Here is a 25,936-nt window from a genome sequence, read left to right as displayed (position 1 = left end):
TGGCCACCTACTTTCATTTAACATACGTTTACATGTGAAGTGTGATGACAGTATGGCACCATGGGGCTTGAGACTTCGAGAGTGCGCGTGAGTCCACAGCGGACTCACGCGGCCCGAATGGCATTAAGCTCTGTGAGTCAACGTTGGTCTCACGTGGCACTCAAGGTGTTATCCTTGTATTCAGTTATTTTTCACTTCAAAGGCAGGAAAATACAGGAATGGTACAAAGTATATAAGCCACAACCGATATTTTCCCAACTCTAGTCCGAATTAATTACAAATAGGACAACAATATGGGTACTGTTCCGACTCAGGTTTTCAGACGAAACTTCGTACTTCCCAATCAGACAGATTTAATTAACAATAATTCCCAAGTTCCTTGCATGCAGAAAAATCTTCACATTTCATCCACGAGTATCTCGTCTTGCCATCGGCTAGTATTTTCAAATAAATTCGTATTTTGACTGAAATTAAAGTGACATTATTGTCTTTACGCCCCACTGACTACTTTTACGGTTTTATAAGGCACCGAGCTTCCTGAATTTTGTCCTTCAAAAGTTGTTTAACCTGCCGATAAACCTACTGACATGGGCTGGCGTATTTGAGCAATTCCAAGAACCAGTGGTCTGATCCACTGACCCACAAACCTGGGCACTGTTACAATCCGAGATAATTTGACACGTCCGGTGTAATTAACAATCCATGGGATATCGATGCTAATATTTGCAGAGACAATGCAAACACGTCAGATGTTAAATCAAAAATATAACAAGAAGTCGAGGAAGGCAGCTGTACCTATTCCAGCCTCACTGTATGCTCGTGATGAGAAAATAATTTTATTCAGGAGAATCTAGCACGAATACGGGAGAAGTATTTCGTCATTGCGCGAGCAATACCTCGTATCTGACTTTACCCTTTCTATCCATTATTTTCCTTAAGACTAGTCACGCCTCCTAGCCACATATGGACAGTCAGTCAATTAGAACAACTTTCGGGGTGCTCATTTGCCTATGCTAATGTGAAAAGGGAGATGGCTAAATGGTTAGCGTGCTGGCCTTTGGTCGCAGGGGTCACGGGTTCGATTCCCGGCAGGGTCGGGAATTTTAACCATCATTAGTTAATTTGGCTGGCATGGGGGCTGGGTGTATGTGTCGTCTTCATCATCATTTTATCCTCATCAAGACACGCAGGTCGCCTACGGGAGTCAAATCAAAAGACCTGCACCTGGCGAGCCGAACTTGTCCTCGAACACTCCCGGCACTAAAAGCCACACGCCATTTGATTCACTGTAGGAGCGCTTAAATTGTTCCTGCCAACATACATTCCTACACTGCGGTACGGTAATTTTCATGTTCTTTTTCACATTAGTATCGGAAAATGAACACAAAAATTGTTCTGTTGGACTGCATATGTGGTTGACAGGCGTGATCAGTCTTGCGGAATATAATGAATAGGAAGAGCATTGTCAGATTCGCGGTATTATTTCTTAAGCAACGATACCTTATTGAGTAGAGCCGGAATGTTTTCAGTCTCCATTGTACTGCTTACTAAAATAAATTTTGTCTACGAAGTTCCTAATATTTTATACCTCATGGTTTATGCCCTTTTCAAATTAATCTGTTCATTTACTCTAGCGCTGTAAAAAAGCCATTACATAAGGCACTCTTTAACAATAAGCAGGAATAGTAAAGTCCACGAATGTTTAAAAGGTGCTCTCACTTCATCATTCCACCAATAATTTGGTTCCCATCTTTATACAGAGTTGCTCCTAGGCATTCCCTTGCTGTTGCTACTACAGCATCCGTATATAGCACCCATTATCTTTCTATTTCCTGAACCTGTTCATTGTAACGACCTTTAATTTATAGCTTTATACCTTATTTACTTTATACTTTATTTATACCTTGAATTCTGACAACGTTCCAACCAACTCACAGTAAAATTTATGATCATTTTCTTCATGCCATTTACCTCCGGATTTTGAATAATGCGGTCATTGCCAGCACAACTTTCATTTTTGATCAAAAGGGATGGTTTGGGTGCTAAAGAAGATGGTTAGACTGGGGTGTAAGACATCTTTGTACAGGATACTTCAATTTAGAAATGGTTAGTTACTTTTGTAATGCTGCCCGGTTCCTTGACTGAAATATCACAGTACTGGTCTTCAGTTCAGAGGGACCCGTGTTCAATTCTCAGCCGAAATGGGTTTTTATTATTGCGAATGGTTCATTCCTGTGGGTCGGGGATTGGGCAATTGTGTTCGTCTCAAGATACATCTCTTCATTTACATACAAACTGTTACCTCATGGTGGTATAGACGCGAGTGGGAGCCTCTCCAGTAATTATCATTGCGAAGGTATCATAAGACGGTGTTAAGTGTATTTCAAGTGTGCATTCAGTGGTGTTTTAACCTGTGCATGTGCAGTGATACTTTAATTGGAAGAAGGTATCGTGATTCGTAAGTAATTTGCAAAAGTTTACCGAATTACAATGGGTAACTCACATAAACAAGTGAAGGCTAAAGCCCGCATTCGCTCAGCCCACTCTCTAACGGAAAGGAATTAAACAGTGACAGCCCACGCTCTCATCTGGCAAGTGCTGAAACTACGCGGGAACAAGTGAAAATCACCAACCGTTCTGTAAATTCACAGAAGAGCGCTGCCAAAATCTTGGCCTGTGATGATCAGTGCACTCCATCGGACACTTTGCGAACCAGTGTAAGCAAGGAGGTTATAGATACCACGGTGCCACTAACGTTGGATAACCTCATTAAGAACAGTTCACTCCTCGACGAACTTGTAGACATAGTAGCCGATAAGGTCATACAGAAACTTAAGGACAGTATTGATTTTAATACTGATGTAATAACAGAATTAAAATGTGGACTCAGCAGACGAGACGAGGCAATAACTGAACTTCAACGGCAGTTAGACGATAGGACAGATGAGTTGGAAAGTTATCAACGTCGGAACAGTTTACGTATATTCGGAGTACCTGAAACTGCAGGGGAAGGCACGGATAAGCGCATTCAGGAGATTGCCACTCGGATCAATGTTCCACTTGATCCAGCGATGATCGACCGTTCACACAGAGTTGGTACCAGAAGTCACAACAAAACCAGGCCCATCATTGTGAAATTTCTTTCATACGCCTACCGAAATGCAGTCTTCAAATCAAAGAGGCTGTTAAAGAACAGCGGTATAACTGTATGGGAGGACCTAACTAAGATATTCTCAAACGTGCTGTGAGCCATTTCGGACTAAATTCAGTGTGGACTATGGATGGCGTTATAATGGTGCGCGCTGGTGATGTGAAACATCGAGTGAAGACGGAACGTGACCTTGAGGAACTGAAGAAACGCAACCCAGCTGCACTGAAGTGATGCGGTAAGATAATTCGTATTCCTGTGTCACTCTATTACTGGAAATACTTAGGACGAGAAGTAGAGACAATTCTGGTCAGCCTAACAATACAAAAGTCTCTCTTTCGCAACCATCCTATTTAGCGTAGTATATTAGATATAATTTTTTTTATACTTAGAAATATCTGCTTACGCGATTTATTTTATACCAATTCTCTACTCATTTATTTTTCTCACTTCATCACATAATTTCTAAATCCTTAAATTATTTTATATTTGTATAGGCTACTAAAATCATCGTACTTCTTTGAACGATCTGCTATTGTACTATTGAACCCTTTGTGCCATATTGTACTCTTGACAAGTAATGAGTGTGTTTTATCTGATTTACTACAAGATGTTAGTGTGAGAAACACAAGAAATCTTAAGGTCATTCATATCAATTCTCAGTCTCTTGTCGACTCCTCCCATATATCTGAGTTCCGGCACATTTTTGGCAAGAGTTCGTTTGATATTATCGCAGTCAGTGAAACATTTCTTAAACCTTCAGTACCAGATTCTGCCATCTATCTCGATGGGTATAATATTTTCCGTAACCACAGATTAAACAGAGCCGCTGGTGATGTTGCAGTTTATTTGAAGAATAGCATACAATGTAGTGTACTTAGTAAATCTCCTGGAGAGTACAGTAAGAAACCTGAATACGTAATCCTTGATATAGCCCCTTCAGATACTAAAATTCTTTTCGCTTGTATATATCGTCCACCAAAAGTAGGGTTCATGGATACATTCCTGAATGATTTGTATTCTCATGTTATGAATTATAAATACGTATTCGTTGTGGGCGATGTTAATGCTCGGTTCGGAACTGGGACGTCTGAAAGCGAAAAAATACGTGATATGATCAACGCTTGTAACCTCAACTGCCTTCCATTCAATCCAACCTTTCATACTGCCATATCCGATAGCACTCTCGACATAACCTCGTCGAACTGCAATTAGTTGGCAGTAGAATACGGACAGGAACCAGCTGCCGGTTTTTCTGGTCATGACTTGCTGTATGCTGTATTCACTTTGTCCACGCCAAAACAAATTCCTAAAACTATTTTTGTTCGAGACTTCAGTAAATTTGACGTGAACAATTTTCGTGCTGATGCTGAATTACTACCCTGGAATATGTTTTTTTCAGTCTAATGACGTAGATCAAAAGTATCTCTCTTCAACAGCTTTGTACTTTCACTCCATGACAAGCACGTATCCCAAAAAAGAATTCTCGTAAAACACCGGTCGTCACCATGGTTCAATAAGCGTATTAAGGAACTGACAAGTAAACGGGACAGAGCTAGGAAGAAATTTATTAAAACTAAACTTCCAGATGATTACGAGCAATTTAGGATCTTCGTAACGAGACAAAACAAGTAATTAGGAACACTAAAGTGAAGTATACGTACAACATCTTCCGTAATTGTAAGAGCACCTCAGCTTCTTGGCGTGCTACAAAATCTCTTGGTACTGGAATCAGTCACTCTCTAGATAGCCAGATGCCTGTTACCCCATGTGAATTAAGTGAATATTACATGACACCAGTCTCTAACTCCAACTCTCCGAAAGTATCAGAGACTGCCAAACATTATAGACATCTCACTCCAAGTAACAGAGATAAATTCTATTTCATGTACGTACACCCTTCACAGGTAAAAAAAGCAGTCAGATCAATACGAACTAAAGCTAAAGGTCCAGATAATATTCCAATATCCATGATTTCTACCTGCATGGACATATTTATTCCTGCCCTTGTGCACTTATTTAACTTCTCTCTACAGAATGGAGTTTATCCCTCAGAGTGGAAGCGTGCCAATGTACGTCCTGTGCCCAAAAAGTAAACACCAACAGTCTGTAGTGATTTTAGGCCTATCAACATCCTCTGTGCACTTAGGCACTAGAAAATATTGTTCATGAGCAGATATGTGAATATTTGTCTAAATACAACATTCTAAATCCCTACCAATCTGGCTTCAAGAAGGGCCATAGTACTACTACTGCTCTTCTGAAGGTTACAGATGATATTCGCGCGGCCACCGATAAGAGGCAGCTTACTATCTTATGTCTCTTTGATTTCTCTAAGGCATTTGACTCTGTTAATCATGAGTTGTTTCTTGCTAAGCTTGAATCATATCTGTCAAATAGATCACAAAGAGTCGCGTTCGTTGACGGTCGATTCTCTAGCTGGGAATCAGTAAACTGTGGTGTATCACAAGGATCAGTCCTCGGTCCTTTTTGTTTTTATATTTATATTAATGACATATCTGAAGTCTTGAAAAGCAGTACCTTTCACATGTATGCGGATGACTTACAAGCTTACTTCCACTTTTGTCCCACTAACGCATCTTCTTTTATAACGCATTTTAACCATGACATCTCTCGATTGATTGAATGGAGCGCAAATCATAACCTCCAATTAAATGTCGCTAAGACCCGGCTTATTTGCATAGGTTACACAAAACTCCTGAAAACTGTTGACCTCAAATCCCTCCGAGCAATACAATTTCTAGAGACAGATATTCGTTATAGTGACACCGTTAACAATCTAGGTCTAATTTTCGACAGAACCTTATGCTGGTCTGATCATACGTCAAATGTAATCCGAAAAGTTGTCTCATCCATACATAGTTTGAAACGTAACGTGTCATGTACACCAACTTTCATGCGAAAACTACTCGTTCAAAGTCTTATATTTCCAATAATTGACTATGGTTCAGTCGTATACAACGACTTATCTGAAACTTTGAACATAAAACTACAGAGGGTACAAAACGCATGTGTTCGTTACGTTACAAATGCCAGGCGTGATGAACACATAACACCCTATTACATACAGCTACAATGGTTGAAACTCCATGAACGTCGGGAAATCTCAGTAGCTGTTGCTACGCAGAAAATTCTCAAACTGAAGACACCATCCTACCTTTATAATGCATTTAAACCTATGGAGTCGGCACATAACAGAGATAATAGGTTTACGAAAACCACCCTTCAAATTCCCCTTCACCGTACAACTAAATTTAACAAATCCTTTGTTTGAACTGCATCACGTATCTTTAACGTCTTTAATCTTCACCGTTTCGCAAATAACACTAATTGTACACAACTAAAGCAGTTCTTAACATCTATCTTTCTGGAGGAGTACGCAAGAGGCTGAGATCAGGCATTCTTGTGTCGAACAATCAGAAATATGTATATTTCGAAGAAAATTGTTTCTCTGCTTTAGCTTTATATTCTTTAAATCCATGTAATCTAAAATAAAAGAAGGGCTTAATGATTTACTTTCTTACTAATTATATAATGTATGTCTTAACCTTACTGGATTTGGTATCTGTATTTTCATTTTTTTAAGTTTCATGTTTAGTTTAATACTTTAATATTATAAAATGTAGATACTGTGATCATAACTCTGTATTGTATTATAAGAAGACGCTACATAAAGGGGCTTTTCAGCCTCAGTGGCATGTAAATCATGATCAATCAATTCAATAATTCAATTCAAATTCAATTCAATACATCATAGAGAACTATCAACTACCAAAAGTACACGGCGTAGTGAACGCATCCATCCACGTAGTGTTACCATCAGGAAAGGCATCTGGGCGTAAAACTCGGCCATATCCATGTCGAGTGCCAACCGCAGTAAATTAGGTAAGAGTCTAAAATGAATAAGAGGAACTTTAGAAACCTCAAGTTTGAAATTCCTGGCATGTCCGATCGACAGCATCTTCATGGTATACTGCACAGATCTTCCTCCGAGGATGTGAAGCGCTTTTGCCCTTGCGATAATAAAATAGCACAATGTGCCTGAAATGCTCACTAATTTCGACGTAAATAAACAGCAGATGCTAGCGGGATCACCGACAGTCAGGTACACACTGAACGGTGAGTCATTCTTCGCTGATGCGACAACTTCTCTATCGCTGCTGTAGAGCGGGTTGTAGCCTTCCCAGGCCGAATGTTCCTGCTGTATGATTTACAATGCGAACGGGCTTACATAAATCTCCACCAGGCAACTACAGTCGATTTCGATATTTCGAAGTGCTTGAGGAGTTTGAAAATTCTTCGTATTAAGGAAAATTCGAAGCATAGATAAAACGTGCATGCTACTTCGACTTCACAATATTTATATACCAGCTACAGTACTTCCTTTCCGAAGAAAATGCAACTGCTGCATGGTGTTAGAAATCTTGCCTTTATTGGTCATGGTGGTTGACAGCGCATTAACTCGAATGGCATATTCTGCTATAATGTTTTATTTCTTCCTTCTCCTACCATTTTCCACTTCTTTCATCAACAACTAATTTTACTTTGAACTTACACTTTTAAGCATGCGTTTCTTGTCCATGGCAGTGGTGTTGCTGTACTGTACTAATGCAGTAGGTTAACATGTACATCAACCCGTGCTATAAGAAGCTGTGCAGCTACTGAAGGTTGTGAAGTGCAGTGCAGTTAAGGTGCTATGGCATGCGGCTATTCAGACAGTATAATCTGACTAGAATATAGAGAATAATCACTCTTTTAAAAGGAGACGATATAAGTTCAGGTATTGTGCCCTTTTTCTGCGTATGGGTGCCGTATCTACTACAGGAGCTAGTTTTATTGGGACAAAAGAGAATACGCATAAGCTTGGCGTTGTGAATAACGTAGGGTCAAAGAAAAATATTTTATACCTGGCCTTGAAATATCCCAAGAGATACCGAAGTATTCGAGTAAATAGAACTTCTAGTTATAGAAAATATATGGAAATATATAACCCGTAAAATTTTCGATCCGGAAACGGTAATTCCCACGAGATAATGAAAATTCGATTTATGGAAGTTCGAATAATTATAAAAATGTTATTGCAAATGTGAATATCATTTAAAGGAGACTGAGGGAACAATTTAGAAAATAAAAAAAGGATTACAAGCTTTAAAATAGAAAATTGAATTTTGAATGTAGTTGTTCGTAAATGACTTAGGAATGGCAGGACTATACTTTAAAAAAATATCTGATCAGAGACATTTTCACCCAATTGAATAAAGTAGGTACGTTATTATTTTCAGTTTCATGGTACAGGTAAATATTCCTTATAAATCACAGAACGTTCATACTATGTTCACAGTTCAATGGATAAAACGAATATTACTTCATACAGCAGTGAAACATGTTTGCACTTTAAAAAGTATTATTAATATTATCGATGTTTCCCTTCTATTGTTATTTTAATTATGATCTACTTACCACCATTAGCATTTGGCTGACGTTTCTTGTAGAGGATGCAACAGGAGCAGAATCGACAGGAAACAAGTGTGACAATAGTAATAGCTGCCATAACTCCGAGGACCACTCCCAAGAGCAGGGGCAGACTGAAAAAAGAAAATAATTTCCCAATTGAACGTTGGTACAGAATTCACTTCTATGCAGACAGTAAAAGGAAGGCACTTTATATAAATCAAAAAAAATTATTATTTTCACAGTGTTAGTAAGTCTAGATTTTAAGTTTAAAACATTGTACTAAATTGTCAGTGGCAATTGTGATGAAAGAACAGAAATCTTATTTAATGGTTTCCAATAATCAATCTCACGTCCAAAACTTCGTCATTAATGGTGTTATATAGCACGCATTGCAATATAGCAACACACAGTGTTCCTTACAGGAAAGAGGAATAAGTCGTATTCAGCCGTTAGAGCAATCGAAAAAAAAACAGCACGTGGTAAAAAATATACCTCAGTGGTGTCTCCAGCATGCACAATAGGCGAGCATTATTCAAAGATTTCTTACTCGATTTACTTCAGACAATGGATGTTAAATAAAATAGCGTTTTTTCATTACTTAATGTACACAAAATTTTCTTTAAAAGTTTCCTTTACTAGTCATGGATCACTACTCAGCAAGGGATCATTATACCGGTTAAATACTGAACACAAAACCGCAAGAAGTCTGCGTAAGAATAATACTTACCATTTTTGCTCTGATTATTGCTTGAGATATCCACATTAGTGGGATATACTAGTACGAAACAACTGATCAAATGAAGTACATTCAGTCTGTTTTACGGTCTGCATCAACAAAGAAACAAATAATCAGCTGTAAAGGAAATCGTAGCAATTTGATGTTCCTGCAGTACTTTTGCTGATCGGGAACGATTCTTCCATTCAGACAATAAAAGCACATTTGTGTTATAAGCATAGTTTAATACAGTTCTGAAGTTTTCTTAGTCACATTGAAGCATTGCATCTTTAATTTACCATAAAATGCATTAAAACTTGACTACATTCCGATATCTTCAGAATACCTGTTGTTTTTCTCTTCCTGAAAATAATTATTAATATGTGAGGATTTGTAGGATGAAATATTGACAATTGTATTTCCTTTTTGTTTCTGTTTAATGAACTTATAAGTGAGGCATCAGATTATTTCAAAGGTACTATAGTGTCTATGTCGTCTTCATCACAAGGAAAAATGATACATATATGGGATGTCTACAGACTACATTTCGATGGCTTTCTTTTAAAACCTCGTATGTCTCAATGCTCTTTCTACCCATTATATTCCTTAAGACTGGTCACGCCCCTCAGCCATATATTTATATGCAGTCCATCAGAACAATTTTCGTAGCGTTCATTTTTCTATGCCGGTGCGTAATGGAAAATGAACCTTAAACACATTGTACTGTAGGAGTGCGTAACTTAGCCTTGCAAACAACATCCCTACTGTACGGTAAGGTAAGGTCTATTTTCCTTTACACTTCAGCATAGGAAAATGAACACTACGGAAATTATTCTGATGGACAGGATATAAATACGTGGCTGGGAGGCGTGACCAGCCTTAAGGAATATAATGAGTAGGAAGGGAATTCGGACATACGAGGTTTTAAGAGAAAGTCATCGATTTGGACTTCTTAGTGATGTCGTGAACTATCATCTTGCAACGCGAGTCCTTTTAGTATTTTCATTGATTCTATGGAAATGAAATACTACAATTATATAACCTTTAGCTTTTCCAATCCGTCGAAGTACGAAATGTAACATTTAGAATATTATAACATACCTATAATAGTACATTATGCAACAAGGCTATAATAGTAATAATTAAGACACGAGTATGTTTATAAAACGAAAAAAGCGAGTTCTTTTAATATCCATACGCGTTTCTTAATTACCATTAGAGGCGAGTTGCATACGACTGTTTATGCTCGATGATAATTATAACTCTATTTTATAAATATTCATAAACTTCTGTCGAGATGTGGCTTGACAGTTGAGCGCAGAGCGCATACGCTGGGTTATTGATTTTCCTTGAGTGGATCAAAGATCTTGACAATGTCATATCGACGCCTTACTTGTAAGACCTCGTATTTCACAACGCTCTTCCTATCCATTATATTTCTTAAGACTGGTCACGACTATCAACAACACGTTTATATGCAGTCCATCAGAATAATTTTCGTAGTGTTCATCTTCCTGTGCTAATGTGTAAAGGAAGCTAGATCCTACCATACCGTATTATAGAGATGTTGTTTGCAAGCGAATTTGAGAACTCCTACAGTATCATGTATTTAAGATTAATTTTCCTTTACACATAACCATAGGAAAATGAATACAACGAACATTGTTCTGATGGACTGCATATCCATATGTGGCTGGGAGGCGTGACCAGTCTTAAGTAATATAATGTATTTGAAAAGCATTGGGACATACGAGGTTTTAGAAGTTAGCCATCGATATGCTTTCAAAACTTTGAAACAGACACATTGATAGAAGGTTATCATAACTTAGTTTTATTTAAAGTACAACTTTTTTATTGTACAGTTGGTGAAGTGAATTTGCGGGAATGTGCCGTGTGGTTGTGGAATATTGGAAGTAGAAGGTGCAATGATGTTAATATGTGTGTCCGATGTGTTTTATTTAGCTATCCTTACCTAATTGGTCAATCAGTTGTATCATAATGAAGATCCGAACTCTGATTGGTGGAGAAAGTGTACCAGATGAAAATCCGAACTCTGATTGGTGGAGAACCTGTATCATAATGAAACTTGAACTATAATGAGCCTCATTAAGATTCAGTTCTCTGACATATAATACTTACATTTCGGCATCGTCGAGCATAAAATTACATTGAAACAGAATGATATGTTTTCACGTATCCTATTACAGGTTTGTTATAGTGTTCTAAATTATATACTTCGTCCTTCGATAAACTGGAAGAGTTAAAGGTTATATTAACTAAGTCGACACTGGAAAAAATAGCTTCCTTCTTAAAAAAATACGATAACATTGTTATAAATTCAAAACACATATGATGGTGATAAAAAATGAGAAGAATATACCATTACGTCTCTAAACAATGTCCTGTTTAGATATTTTCAGTTAATATAACACAATATATAATCACAAAACTGGGCTGAATGTCTCAGACTGTTCAGGCGCTGGCTTTCTGAGCAAAAATTGGCAGTCCGGTGCTATTTGCAGCTGCTCATATACCTCAGCCCCATGTCGTTATATTTATCGACACCCACGTAAGAAAACTGCCACGGGACAAAATTCCGTCATCTCAGCGTCTCCGAAAACATCAAAAGTAGTTTGTGGAACGTAAACACAAATAAAATTAATTATTAAATCATGAAACTGCCTGAAAACTATGAAAGAAACTGAAAAAATTCCAGGAAGTAATTTCAGGCGAATAAAAATTCTGTAACGATTGTGAAAACCCGGTAACTGACAATGTACTTCCTAACCATTATTTTCCTTAAGACTGGTTACGCCTCTCAGCCACGTACGGATATGTAGTCCATCAGAACAATTGTCCTTGTGTTCATATTTCTATGCCTATGTGTGCAGGAAAGTGAACCTTACATGCATTATACTGTAGGAGGGAATGATGCATACATTTCTGCAGTAGGCCAATGCTACAAGGTATGTAAGGTTCATCTTCCTGTACACGGTAAGCATATGAAAATGAACACAAGGACAATTGTTCTGATGGACTGCATATCCGTACGTGGCTGAGAGGCGTGACCAGTCTGAAGGAAAATAATGGTTAGGAAGTGCATTGTCAGTTGCCTGGTTTTTCACAATCGTTACAGAAATCCTAGATACCTTCTGAGTGAAATTTTTTACAACTACTCGCATGTCGGCAGCAGTTAGTAAGGAAATAAACCTTCAACTCCTAAAATATTCCACTCAGATTCTATGATTTTTTTCTGTGCATTACTTCGATTTTTATATGTCAACTTTATTAACCTTCGTAAAATGTATCTAATTATTTTGATGGTGTATTTCAAAACAATTAAGAGTGTTTGGTGTCTCTTTTCCATAGTGACAACGAATATTGATGGGATTCTCCATTAACATGCAAAGAAAGAAAGAAAGAAAGAAAGGTTAACAAATCGATGGCCTAGTTCTAATACCACTTATCCGAAAATACACTTCTTTTCACATATTCTCCTTAAGAATGGTCACACCCTCCTGGCACATTTCGATATGCAGTCAATCAGAAATATTTTCGTTGTGTTTATTTTCCTATACTCGTGTGTAAAGGAACATGAAGCTTACTTTACCGTCCTGTGTGAACGTGTGTTCGCATGATGTAAATACGCACTCGTGTAGTATAACATATTTAAAGTTAATTTTCCTTTACACGTAACCATAGGGAACTGAACACAACGAAAATTGTTCTTATGGACTTTATATCCGTATGTGGCCGGAAAGCGTGACTACTCTTAAGTGAAATAATGGATAGAAAGAGCCCTGTGACATACGCGGTATTGTTTCTTCACTGACGATATTAGACGTGTGATAATCAATAACATAAGGAAATTTGGAATTGCTAAACCATACAACTCAACATTGTATGAAATAAAAAATAGTTCATATTTGGATCCCATTTTCAACAACATTAGTATTTGAATTCGTGGACTCATTTACCGGCAATGTATTGACGGGAATTGCACCACAAAGCTGTTAAAACCCTTAAGAGCAATTTTAAGAAAATCTGTTCGTATCTTAGAATGCTGAGTGTAACTAGCCACCAAATAAGGATCATACAATATTAACTAAAGAAGAGAAATACAATGATGATACGTACGTTTATCGTGTGCGTTTTGACACAACATCTCTGCTTCATCCATGAAATTGTTAAAAAGTACGAAGATATTTCCCGCCATCAATTTGCATAACACACGACTTGAGCTTCTTCACCTAATCATAATTCTGACTCATGATTATGTTTTTCAGGAGATAGCACACCATGTCTGTAATTTTCCTCACCTCGACGATGAATTCCGTAGCCAAGGCGGAATATCCAAAAGTTACCATATAAGATGTGTACAAAAATCGGTCAAAATTCCCTAGTCTTCTGTCCTAGAATCAACGTAAAAGTCATCTGTCATTAAGAGGTACAACTGATACTCAGTGTTATATTTTGGTTAGCTGCAGTGTTAATAGAAGCTCGGTTCTCATCATCACGCATGATTTACCTATCTTTTAGAAATACATCTGCATTTTATGATAAGTAGAGCAGTCATTCACGATGTAAAGTCCACTATGATTTATGTTCACTGCTCTCTGCTATGGGACAGTCACGTTGAAGATTGACATATGCATCATTTACCATAAATGACAGTCAGTGGTATGCATAATAAGTCAATTAGACACCCGTCCTTCATTCTTGCGTTCAATCACGTCCGATAATTTTGGCAGGGATACATAAATCATTTGCTATTAAATGCAGGAAGTTTTTGAAATTTTATGTCACCATTAGGCCGCGTAATGCTGCTTAGGTTTTGCAAGGACTGAAAAGTTAGAAACATATTTAAAAGCAAAATCAATTATTCCTAATACACTCAACCCCAGATGATATATTAGATCAAGGGAAAGGCAAGAATTATCTAGGTAAATTAGGTCATGTATTTATCGGCTTGCATTCGTGAGATAGTGGGTTCGAAAGCCACTTTCGGCTGTACTAAAAATGGTTTCCGTGTTTTCCCCTTTTCACATCGGGTAAATGCTGAAGTAAGTTCACGGTCGCTTCCTCCCCGCTTCTAGACCGTTCCTATCCCTCTCTATCCATCACACCTGTCTCTGTCGGCGCGACGTAAGACAAACAGCAAGAGAGAGAAGAAGAAATCGAAGAAGAAGATGATGAATAAAGGCTTATTGGGTAACTTTGTCGTCACCGGGATGCTCAAACTAAGTTGAATGTTAAATTTTAGTGAACATTTTTAAATACCACTGCAGCTGGTCATTACTGTTACGTACACTTGAACCTTAACACTCACGGATTTCGAACGGGTGTTTGAAATCTCATTCCCGAAATAATGTCAAAAAAAAGCTTACAGTAAACGTTACCCTGATTTTGGTACTGCAAAATTCTAGATTTCTGAAAACTGAATATAGTTCTCAAATGGTTCCTGAAAAATCTTCAGCTATATTAATGTACTGAGCATGTCCACCTTGAAGGTCGATAACTCCGTGATATTGGCTGGAAATAAACACATTCGTATAGATATTCTGGAGATAAAAGAGGGTTCGATGTCATTTATCTTTTCTAACACATAATTTGGCGCATTTAAGTATCATATCGTATCGCAAGTTTATCTTTATCCGCGTATGTTGTCGCGTAAGATTTTTCTGACGAAGGTTCCGTGCAATGGTACTTTTCAAGAGTTCTCGGATCAGCGTTAAATCCTCCAGTGCGTCACAATGTGAGCGTAACATTAGATCTAGAAGGAAAACACATCATATTTCTCTTCAAATAACAACAACGAACATGTTCACAGGTCAAAACAGAGGCTACCAGTACACTAGAGAGCGTATTCTCCTATACAAAGGCAACACCAGACAATCTGAACAACACTCACTCAACCAGCGTACCATATAGAAACGTAAAGTACACAATAGAGCATGAATCTGAAACATAAGTCAGCTTGTTGCACTTCATAACCACAACATACAACAGCATGGAGCAAGTGTTGAAGGAAATTCTGAACTCACATTATGACTGATATCTGCAACACATAAAGCCACACCGAGCACGTGGGTGCGTGGTCTTGTCACATAGCTATCAGCTTGCTCTAAGAAGATAGTGGCTTCGAACACCAGTTCTGAACATGGTTTTCCTTGGTTTCCCATTTTCACAACAGGCAAATGCTCGGGCTGTACCTTAATCTAGACCGCGGTAGATTCCTTCTCACTCTTATCACTTTTGTATCCCATCATCGCCATAAGACCTATCTGTGTCGGTGCGACGTAGAGTAAAACATCCATAAAGCATTTCGATTCACGTTACACAAATTCAAGAATACACCAGTCTTCATAGACGATTTCAATGACATGACATAATTACATACCGGTCAGCTGCTAATTCTGTATTTACAATCACATAATTATTGACGGCTTTCAACAGAAAATGGAGAAAATGACAAGAAAGATACTTTTGAAAACCTAAGCAAAGCGACATATTCCCATACTAAGTACGTAAATATACAAATACACACAAAACGTGCTCAAAAATTAGGTAACTTGAGAGTAATGTGGCATTGGGGACAGGGAACATCGCGCCGAAAATAATTCAATCCAAGAATACTATCCAGAACACAGACATGCATAACTTACTAGATGCTAATGAACTGAAATACAGTGAACATTCCGAATATTATATTGAATAAAACGGTCAAGTTATAAAAACGATGTACAGAGAAGAACACGGCATACCGGTACCAATAAAGTATGACACTGAAATAGGATTTCGATGGCTTACTTCTCAAACCTCGTATGCCCCAATGCTCTTCATATCCATTATATTCCTTAAGACTGGTCACGCCTCCCAGCTACATATGGATGTGCAGCACATCAGAACAATGTTCATTGTGTTCATTTTCCTATGGCTATGTGTAAAGGAAAATGAACCTTAAATATATTATACTGCAGCAGTGCGCAGATTTGCTTGCAAGCACAATATCTACATTACGGTATGGTAAGGTCTACTTTCCTTTACACCTTAGCACAGGAAAATGAACACTACAAACATGATTCTGATGGACTGCACATAAATGTGTGGTTGGTAGGTGTGACCAGTCTTTAGGAATATAACGGATAGGAAGAGCATTGGGACATACGAGGTTTTAGAAGTAAGCCATCGATTTGTGAACCACTTTCCGGACACAGGAGACGAGAAAGAAGATAATCACACATAATATGCGATAGATATATGATATTTATCCAAATAAACCCCAAAAGAACACTGTCAACATTCTAGAACAAAAGGAGAACACACAAGCACATACTTTACCCCAAATACAGTATGTGCCATAACAATCAAAACTGAAATTACAAAAATGCTCTGAGCATCAAGATACATCAACGTAACAAGCGAGGTAAAGACGGAAACACCCATCTAGAACCCTCACGTCTCATGCATCGTTGTAAGGGCCCTGTAACTTGTCGCCCATGTTGATGAACACAGCTTGCCGACAGAACACAAATTATGACTATATATTCTCTCGTAATTCGGGAATATTCCTTGGTGAGTGATTTGAGCGGAAAACGGATTCTTTCACCGTGTCTGGTAAGTAAGGGTCTGCAGACGCGGAGTACGGGGAGTGGTAAGTATACGGGTGACTAAGCGTTTTACAAAGTGTTGTTGCTGAAGAACAAGCGAACCTCCCGCAGTGTGAGCTGTAGCTCCATCTTGGTACATCTATTGTTGTTGTAGTGGCGACATTCACTAAGCACTATTTAATGTTCAGAGCATGTTCGTAATATAAATACTATTTGTTTTCCCGCAAACTGTACTATTTCGAATCGCATGCAGCATACGAGCACATCATACTAAACAGACTTTCGTCGTTGCCGGGACAAACCTCCTATGTGATAATATCTTTGGGGATATACTGACCCGCAGCACATACATTATGTAGAGCGACAATGCTTTGACGATATTCACACAATATTGCACCTTAGATGACAGAACCTTACCGGCGAAAGTTCTAAGCTAAAATACTTCACCTGGGAGGTTTTGTCCTGGCAGCGAAGCTTTCTTAATGCAGTGCTGCTAATGGACACAAACGATCAAGGTTTGCTGTCCTAAGGGCCAATAATGATCATACAGGTAGTGGTCGACAGCGTTCCAACGTGGTAACTCATTTAAGACAATCGTGGACTAGATTTGATTCCGAAATGTATTTGGTTAACCTCACCCACTTACTATTTTGTTTACCATTTTATGGGGTTACTTTCGAAAACACGTTTCATGCATTGTATGTTCGTAAATAATGCGCGTAGGATGAAATTATATCGTCTGCAGTTCAAGGACATTCGTCTGTGTCACTTCATGATATTTGATGGCAAAAGCCTGTGCTAAGGGTATGTAGGAGTAGGCTGAATCAAACGACAGCCACAGACTACATGCTTGTGCCATAAATAAATGCGCCAAGACGGCTGATGGGCATGTTTTGCACACGTGGATGAAAGAGAAGGCTTGGGTGGTCATCGGCTACGAATACGTGAGTGGTACAGAGTGGCTTATTCAGATGTATGATCCTGACGTAATCTCGGAGCAAATGGTTCAGCGGTGGTGTCAGCAGTTCCGGATCGGGTGTGAAATTGTGCCTGACGAGCAGTGTCATGGACGCCTAAAGATAACGGCTACAGAGTTCAACGTCGAATATGTTAATTCCATGATTTATGCTGACCGGTGGGCCACCGTGGGTGAAAGTGAAGTCCGAGTAAACACATCCTTAGGGAAATCCCAGAATAACACAAAATGGCAGTACAGTCGATTACTGGGCAATTGACTCCAAATTGCATGTCTTATGAAATGGGTATTAGTCTCCAATATCTACTTCGTAACGAACAGGAAGGCAGTAAGGCTCTGTTCCGCTTAGGAGGCAAGAGCAGAGTGCACCATACAAAGCATGTCTCCATGGACTGGAAGCACACAAACTCCCCGGTCAGAAGAAAGTATAAATTTACCACATCTGAGTGTATTTCGGGATTCAGAAGGTGTTCTGTTGCTCGACGTCATTCATGAGGGGATTGTGAATACCCAAAAGATACTGTGATACATTGACAAGTTTGAAATCTAATGCACGGCTAAAGAGACCGAGATCGCTTCCGTCTGTTTTTGTACTTTGGTTTAACAATACGAATTCCCACACAGCGACCCCAATGGCAGCTCTTCTGATAAATTTAATCTTAAAAGTTATGGATCTCACCCCTGGTGACTTCCACTTGCTCTCAGATTTAAGATGATGCTGTCTTGGCACTTTAGACCAGCAACGATGGTGTCAAGCGTACTGTTTCAGCTTTTGTTCGATCATGGAAGTTTGTGTGAACGGCCTTTTCATACTCGTGAAAAGGAGTTATAATTCTCTCGTGGAAAATTCATGGGAGAGTAAAATAAATATTGACACGGTATTTGATTTCCTAACTAGAACGTTCTGGTAATCACGGAATTGCGAAACGTATTTTCAGAATTAACCTCATTTGAAAATAAAGAAATATTATAATCACAAGGAAGTAACACATACCTACAGAGGTATTGTTATGCAAATTCTCAACCATCAAAGTACACCTTTTTAAACACAAATACCCACGCTGTACATTTTGTACAGAAACATTATCCATGTGCATCGTCTTTGGTGAAATCCTGCTCAGTTTCTTCATAGCTTATTTCAGTGTTTGTTCTCCTTCTTCGTAAGTGGAATAATTTTACGAACTGTGGTATTAAGGAAGGGGCGATGCAGTAATAATTTAAATTGCAAAGTTTGAACTTCGTTTTCAAAATTGCTTCGAGTCACATCGACACGTATACGTATTATGGCAACGATAGGATAGGAAAGGGGTAGGAGTGAGAAGGAAGCGGTTCTGCCTTTAATCAAGGTACAGACCCAGCATATGCTTTTTGTGAAAATGGGAAGCCATGGAGAACCATTTTCAGGGCTGCCGACATTCGGGATCGAACCCACTATCTTCCGAATGCAAGCTCACAGTTGCGCGTCCCTAATCGCACGGCCAACTCGCTCGGTAAAATTTGAACTCAGTTACAATTTAGAACATATTACGTTGTGCAATAGTATGAATTGGTTTTACGAATGATACAGCAGATATTAATGTTGTTTTTATTTTTGTTTTGCTCATCAGTCCATGTACCGGTTTCATGCAGCTTTCTCTGAATCCCCATCATTTGTACGTTAACTATCATATTCTACATGTTCCTTCAGTATCTCTTCATCTGTGGTTAGATCTAGCCAGCTACCCATCTAACATTCAACATGCTTACGTAAAACCACAAATAAAAGCTTCCGATCGATGCACTTATTCGTGTCCTAGTTAACGTAGGGGTTTCTATTCAATACCATGCTAGACACTAAAGTCTTCATAAATATATTTGAATAAGTATATTGCGTATTCATGCTTGATGTTAGCCCTTATTTATGCTAGTACGCATTTTATAACCTCCTTACTTTTGCTACCCAAGTAGCTATATTCATCTTCCTCGTTTAAGACTTCATTTCTGATATTCAGACGATAACCTGGCATTATTCCAATGTATTGCACTATTTTATTTGAGATTTATTTGTTTTCTGCTTTCACTCCTTCTCCAATACCATGGCAATATCATTCAGCATTTTTTTCATTTTCCGAAGATTCAGATAAAGTAACAATATTATCTACAGATATCAGGTTTGTTACCCCCTCTCCTATAACTCTGACACCATTTTCGAAATTACTCTTTGAGTTACATCTTCGTATGATATATGAATAAAATGAACGAGAACAAACTGCAGTTCTGGCTCACACCCTTCCGGATAGTTGGTTCTTTGTCATAGCCCTCGATTCATATCACTGCCAATTGACTTTTTGTAGATTGTAGGTAACTTTGCCCATCCATCATTTCCATATTTTCTAATTCCATTACCATTTGATATATATAAATGAATGTGATTTCTTTAAAAAAAAATTATGCATGTCATTTTTAAGCAACTACAACAGTAGATTGTGTGGAGTACCATAGACAGAGTCGTTTTCTAGTGTACATGTTTTATATTTTGCGATATCTATTGCAAGCTAGTTAAAGTATGACCTATTCACTGTCAATTTCACTCATTTTAGAAGACAGGATGAGTTACACATGACAAGAAGAGCCGAAATTTGTTTTATTTTATTCCCTCAAACTTCAGGACAGGCCGATATTTTCTAAGTAGAAACGCTGTTCAGTGATTTTATCATACAGAGAATAGAGGGTGTGGGGCTCAATAACAGGATTTCCTTCCTTCCCTCTTGCTGTATACGGGAGATATATCGTCGCTGTGGAACCAAAGCCGCGTATGTGACAACATTCTTCCTACCCATTAATTCTCTTATGGCTGCTCACGCCTCCCATCCACGGTATAGAGGAAAATGAACCTTAAATGAATCATAATCTAGCAAAGTCATCTCCGTACAGGCCATGGAGGCCCTTGGAAGAGGTGAAAGGTTATGGCTTCCACTAACCGTAACCTCGGAACTCGATGGAGTGGAGTTGTTAGCTCTACGCCCGGCCTCCTTTGCTACCGGGAATAAACCTGGTAATCATTTTTGGTGTAGGCTGAGTGAACCTCAGGGCCATGTGCGCCTCCGGAAGTGTAAACTTCGTTTCTTAAATTTTACGACTTCCTGACGGGGATTTGTACCAACGTCCTTCCGAGCGAACCGAACACGCCTTTACCACCTCGGCCAGGCAGCCCCTAAATCGTAATCTAGGAGTGCGTAAATATGTCATACAAACATACATTCCTATAGTACGGTATACACGTGCGCATAGGAAAATGAACTCAGTGAATATTGTTCTGATGGGCTGCATATCGATGGCTTTCTTTTAAAACCTCGTATGTCTCAATGCTCTTTCTACCCATTATATTCCTTAAGACTGGTCACGCCCCTCAGCCGTATATTTATATGCAGTCCATCAGAACAATTTTCGTTGCGTTCATTTTTCTATGCCGGTGTGTAAGGGAAAATGAACCTTAAACACATTGTACTGTAGGAGTGCGTAACTTAGCCTTGCAAACAACATCCATACTATACGGTAAGGTAAGGTCTATTTTCCTTTACACTTCAGCATAGGAAAATGAACACAACGAAAATTATTCTGATGGACAGTAAATACATACGCGGCTGGGAGGCGTGACCAGTCTTAAAGAATATAATGAGTAGGAAGGGAATTCGGACATACGAGGTTTTAAAAGAAAGTCATCGATATCAATATGTGACGATACACCATAGCTTCTACTTTTCTCAGAAGATTCGATTTTTCTATTTGAAAACGGGAACTACAACTCCAACTACTTATTTAAAACAAACATAAAATATTGAATTAATTTAAATGGGACTTTTAAATTCAGACATCTTGATAGATTTTCACTCTTTACTTATTTCCACATTTGTCCCTTAATATCTTCTTCCAGATGGTTAAAGGTCATTTCTGTGAGTCGAAAGAAGTAGACTAACAACATTTTCTGATTTTCGTACTGTTAACTTAGTAAATTTTAATCGAACCGAGAAAATTCTTGTAACGGTATAGTGTTTCCAAACTTTCTGAAAATACAGCCAAATTGCAGTGAATGAGACCCTTACACTCCGAAACACAATGCTGTTATAAATTTGGATTCAATTATTCTTGAATTTCCCACAACAGACAACTTAGAAACATTTTAAATAATATTCATAATCTACAGAATTATCAAAAAATTGAAAATGTAATAATACTCATTAGAAGCAGGAAGGAAATATGAAGGTTCACCGCTTTTATTCTTACTGCCATTATTATTTTTCTGTTTAATTTCGAAATTCACGTGAGTTAATTCGTTGGAAGTACTATATATTGGTACTTATACTGTAGCACTAAATCGAATGTTTCGAAATTATTAACGATGAATTTTAAAGGTGCTGAAGTAATCATCGGACGTGAAATATAAATGGAGAATGGCTGCCTGTGTGTGTTTGAAAGCGGACAGACCTGTCAACCGTAACAGCATAAAGTGGTTTCGTTATCAATAATCAATATCACCTGCCTGCTGTATGTGAATACAGTACAGGTAAATGTGGTCCGAGGATATGTTTGAATCCTGTCTCCGGGTGGTGACGTGACAAATGTATTTCTGGAAATTCATGAAGGAAGGAGTTAAAATATATGCTGTATTTCTCTATGTTAGTCGCGTAGTTAGGCAGTCCGGCGTAAATATGTAGTGTCCATCAACATACAAGGTAGTCGGAAACAACGTGAACTAGATATACGAGTGCTGGAGGGATGGTCATACTGATAAATAATTGGAAAAGATGAATTACATATCTCGCGCCGTTGTCATTTATCAGCTGCTAAAGTTAGCCAATCAGATCGCTTCACGGACGACTTCAGATGGGCTTTGCGGGGTGGTGTTGCTAAATGAGCAAGTGGCTTATGACCGGCTTGAGAGCGTCAATGGAAGAAATAAACTTCTCCAGGGGATGGGCCGGAACAAGGACCTCCCTGGTGATAGGCTCTGCCCAAACAAGCACGCTAAGGTGGCATTGGGTAAAACGCACGGTGTGTTAGTGTTTGATGATAATTTCTCGGCATAGCTCTCAAACCTGACCAAACTACGTGCAAGTTTATCAATACCGTCTCGTAAAGTCCATTTGAATTCGCCTATGAAGCGATCTGATTGGCTAAATCCAGCAGGTGAAGAGATGACAACGGCGCGAGATATCGACGTAACTTTCTTTAAATTACCTGGCAGTATGACCAACGCTCTAACTCTCATTTACTCGGTTCACGTTGTTATCGACCATCCTGTACGCACGCTATTTAACCTGTAAGCTTTTCAGCCCGTAGAACATGAATATACACTATGTGATCAAAAGTATCTGGACATCCCCAAAAACATACGTTTTCCATCTTAGGTGCATTGTGCTGCCACCTACTGCCAGGTACTCCATAGCAGCGACCTCAGTAGCCAGTAGACGTCGTGAGAGAGCAGAATGGGGCGCTCCGCGCAACTCACGGACCTCGAACGTGGTCAGGTGATAGGGTGTCTCGTGTGTCAGAGTCTGTACGCGAGATATCCACACTCCTGAACATGCCTAAGTCCACTGGTTCTGATGTGATAGTGAAGTGGAAACGTGAAGGGACACGTAAAGCACGAAAGTGTACAGGCCTACCTCGTCTGTTGACTGACAGAGACCGCCGATAGTTGAAGAGGGTCGTCAAGTGTAATAGGCAGGCATTTATCCAGACCATCACATAGGAATTCCAAACTGAATCAGGATTCATCCAAGTACTATGACAGTTCGGTGGGAGGTGAGAAAACTTGGATTTCATGGTCGAGCGGCTGCCCACAATCCACACATCACGCAGGTCAATGCCAAACGACGCCTTGCTTGGTGTAAGGAGCGTAAACATTGGACGATTGAGCAGTGCAAAAAGCGTTGTGTGGAGTGACGTATAACGGTACACAATGTGGCGATCCGATGACAGAGTTTGGGTATGGCGAATGCCCGGTGAACGTCATCTGCCAGCGTGTGTAGTGCCAACAGTAAAATTCGGCGGCGGTGGTGTTATGGTGCGGTCGTGCTTTCATTAAGGGGGCTTGCACCCCTTGTTGTTTTGCGTGGCATTATCATAGCAGATGTTTTAAGCACCTTCTTGCTTCCCACTGTTGAAGAGCACTTCGGGGATTGCGATTGCATTTTTCAACACGATCGAGCACCTGTTCATCATTCACGGCCTGTGGCGGAGTGCTTACACGGCAATAACAAATCTGTAATGGACTGGCCTGCACAGAGTCCCGACCTGAATTCTATAGAACACCTTTGGGATGTTTTGGAACGCCGACTTCGTGCCAAGCCTCACTGACAGACATCGCTACCTCTCCTCCGCGCAGCGCTCCGTGAATAATAGGCTACTATTCCCCAAGAAACCTTCCAGCACCTGATTGAACGTATGCCTGCGAGAGTGGAAGCTGTCATCAAGGCTAAGGGTGGGCCAACCCCATATTGAATTCCGGCATTACCGATGGAGGGCACCACGAACTTGTACGTCATGTTCAGCCAGGTGTCCGGATACTTTTGATCACGTAGTGTAACACATAGAACATTGTAGACTACGTTTAAAATGAACACTTTTCTGCCTACCGAATTCTGTTTCCTTCATCAAGTTGTTTCCAAGTCGCTGATGTGTCAAAGTGAAGTGGGACCCCATCACTCCCACTTATTTAAAACACTCTGAGATAAGTAAATTTTTGATAAGTTGGATATTAACCTACTTACACATAAAACCAATGAGAATATCACTTCTACCGTTTTATTGACCAGCGGTAAATGGTATAGCGCTTGGCACCTGTTCACGACGAGGGCCAAGACTCAGAATATCTCGTCGCTGCCGGGACAAAACCTCCTATGTGAAATAGTTTAGCTTAGAATTTTGGCCTGCAAGGTTCTGCCATGTAAGGTGTAATATTGTGTGAATATTGTCAAGGCATTCTCGCTCTTCATAATGTATGTGCTGCGGGTCAGTATATCTCCAAAAATATTATCACATAGGAGGTTTTGTCCTGGCAACGACGATATGCCCGAGTCGCTCACTTTTGTAGCATAATAGCTGGTTTTCCGAAGCCCAGGACAGTTACCCCAGCCCTTGCCCATGGTTTCGAAATAGGCTGTGACTAAACCAACCCACTCCACGAACCTCTCAAAGACTACGCATATTACGTACACCATTCATGTATCATATTTATTATGTCGATGTAAATGATGTAAATAGATAGGTAGCAAAGGACTATAAATCTGGAAGACTAACCGTACATTACCACGTGCCATGTTGGTACGAAGTGTCTTTGATCATTACTACATGAAAATGAAATCCACAGATAAAACCATGCTTTGTTCCCATTATTATTATTGTTATTATTATTATTATTACCAACGTTCATCATACCTGGTTGATTGTGTGTGTACAAATTAGCCGATAACCTGCATTATTTTGTAATATATGCTTGTTATTGTAAATGTAAGTATCGGATAAAGTAGGAAAACCGCACCAGGGATTTTAAATAAGATATTCTCCCAGTATTTTCTTGTGAAGAATGTGGAAATACATGGAGTAAACTTTTCTAAGGATATCAATTTTCAGTGCTTGGCTAGAAAGGAACGTCTAGACAATTTTAAGCGATTGTCATAATTAAAACTGAAATCATTTGAAGTTTTCATATTAAAATGAAAGAATCCGGCGATATTTAATTATGATTTACGCTTTTATGTAAAATATTAAAACTATTATTAAAATAAGTTCTTTTGCAGCAACAAAAATATGTTTAACTGGTTTGCGCTTACCTGTCATCATCATTTCGAACTTAACGATGGTTTGGACAGGAATCGTTCCTTATTTTTAAAATAGGAGGGTGAAGTTTGTTGAATTCCCAATATTCAGCTGAAATTCGAAGGGATTTAGAGAACGATTACCAAATAGATATAACGTTCAAGACCAACTATTGCTTATTGTATTGTTATTAAATCATTCAAAACACTATT

The 25,936-nt window shown here is 38.9% G+C and overlaps 1 protein-coding gene across 1 annotated transcript in view; it reads right to left on the bottom strand.

Annotated features, from left to right (window-relative positions):
- LOC137498451 (uncharacterized) overlaps nucleotides 1–25,936 on the bottom strand; it is a 429,548-nt gene that overhangs the window by 54,842 nt on the left and 348,770 nt on the right. Inside the window, exon 3 of the mRNA XM_068225961.1 lies at nucleotides 8,630–8,754. Within this exon, the coding sequence (XP_068082062.1) occupies nucleotides 8,630–8,754 (125 nt within the window). The remainder of the gene's footprint in view (nucleotides 1–8,629; nucleotides 8,755–25,936) is intronic.

This window comes from Anabrus simplex, chromosome 2 (assembly GCF_040414725.1).
Source record: "Anabrus simplex isolate iqAnaSimp1 chromosome 2, ASM4041472v1, whole genome shotgun sequence".
NCBI lineage: Eukaryota > Metazoa > Arthropoda > Insecta > Orthoptera > Tettigoniidae > Anabrus > Anabrus simplex.
Note: the sequence above shows the minus strand (reverse complement) of the source record. Positions and strands in the feature narration are given on the sequence as shown.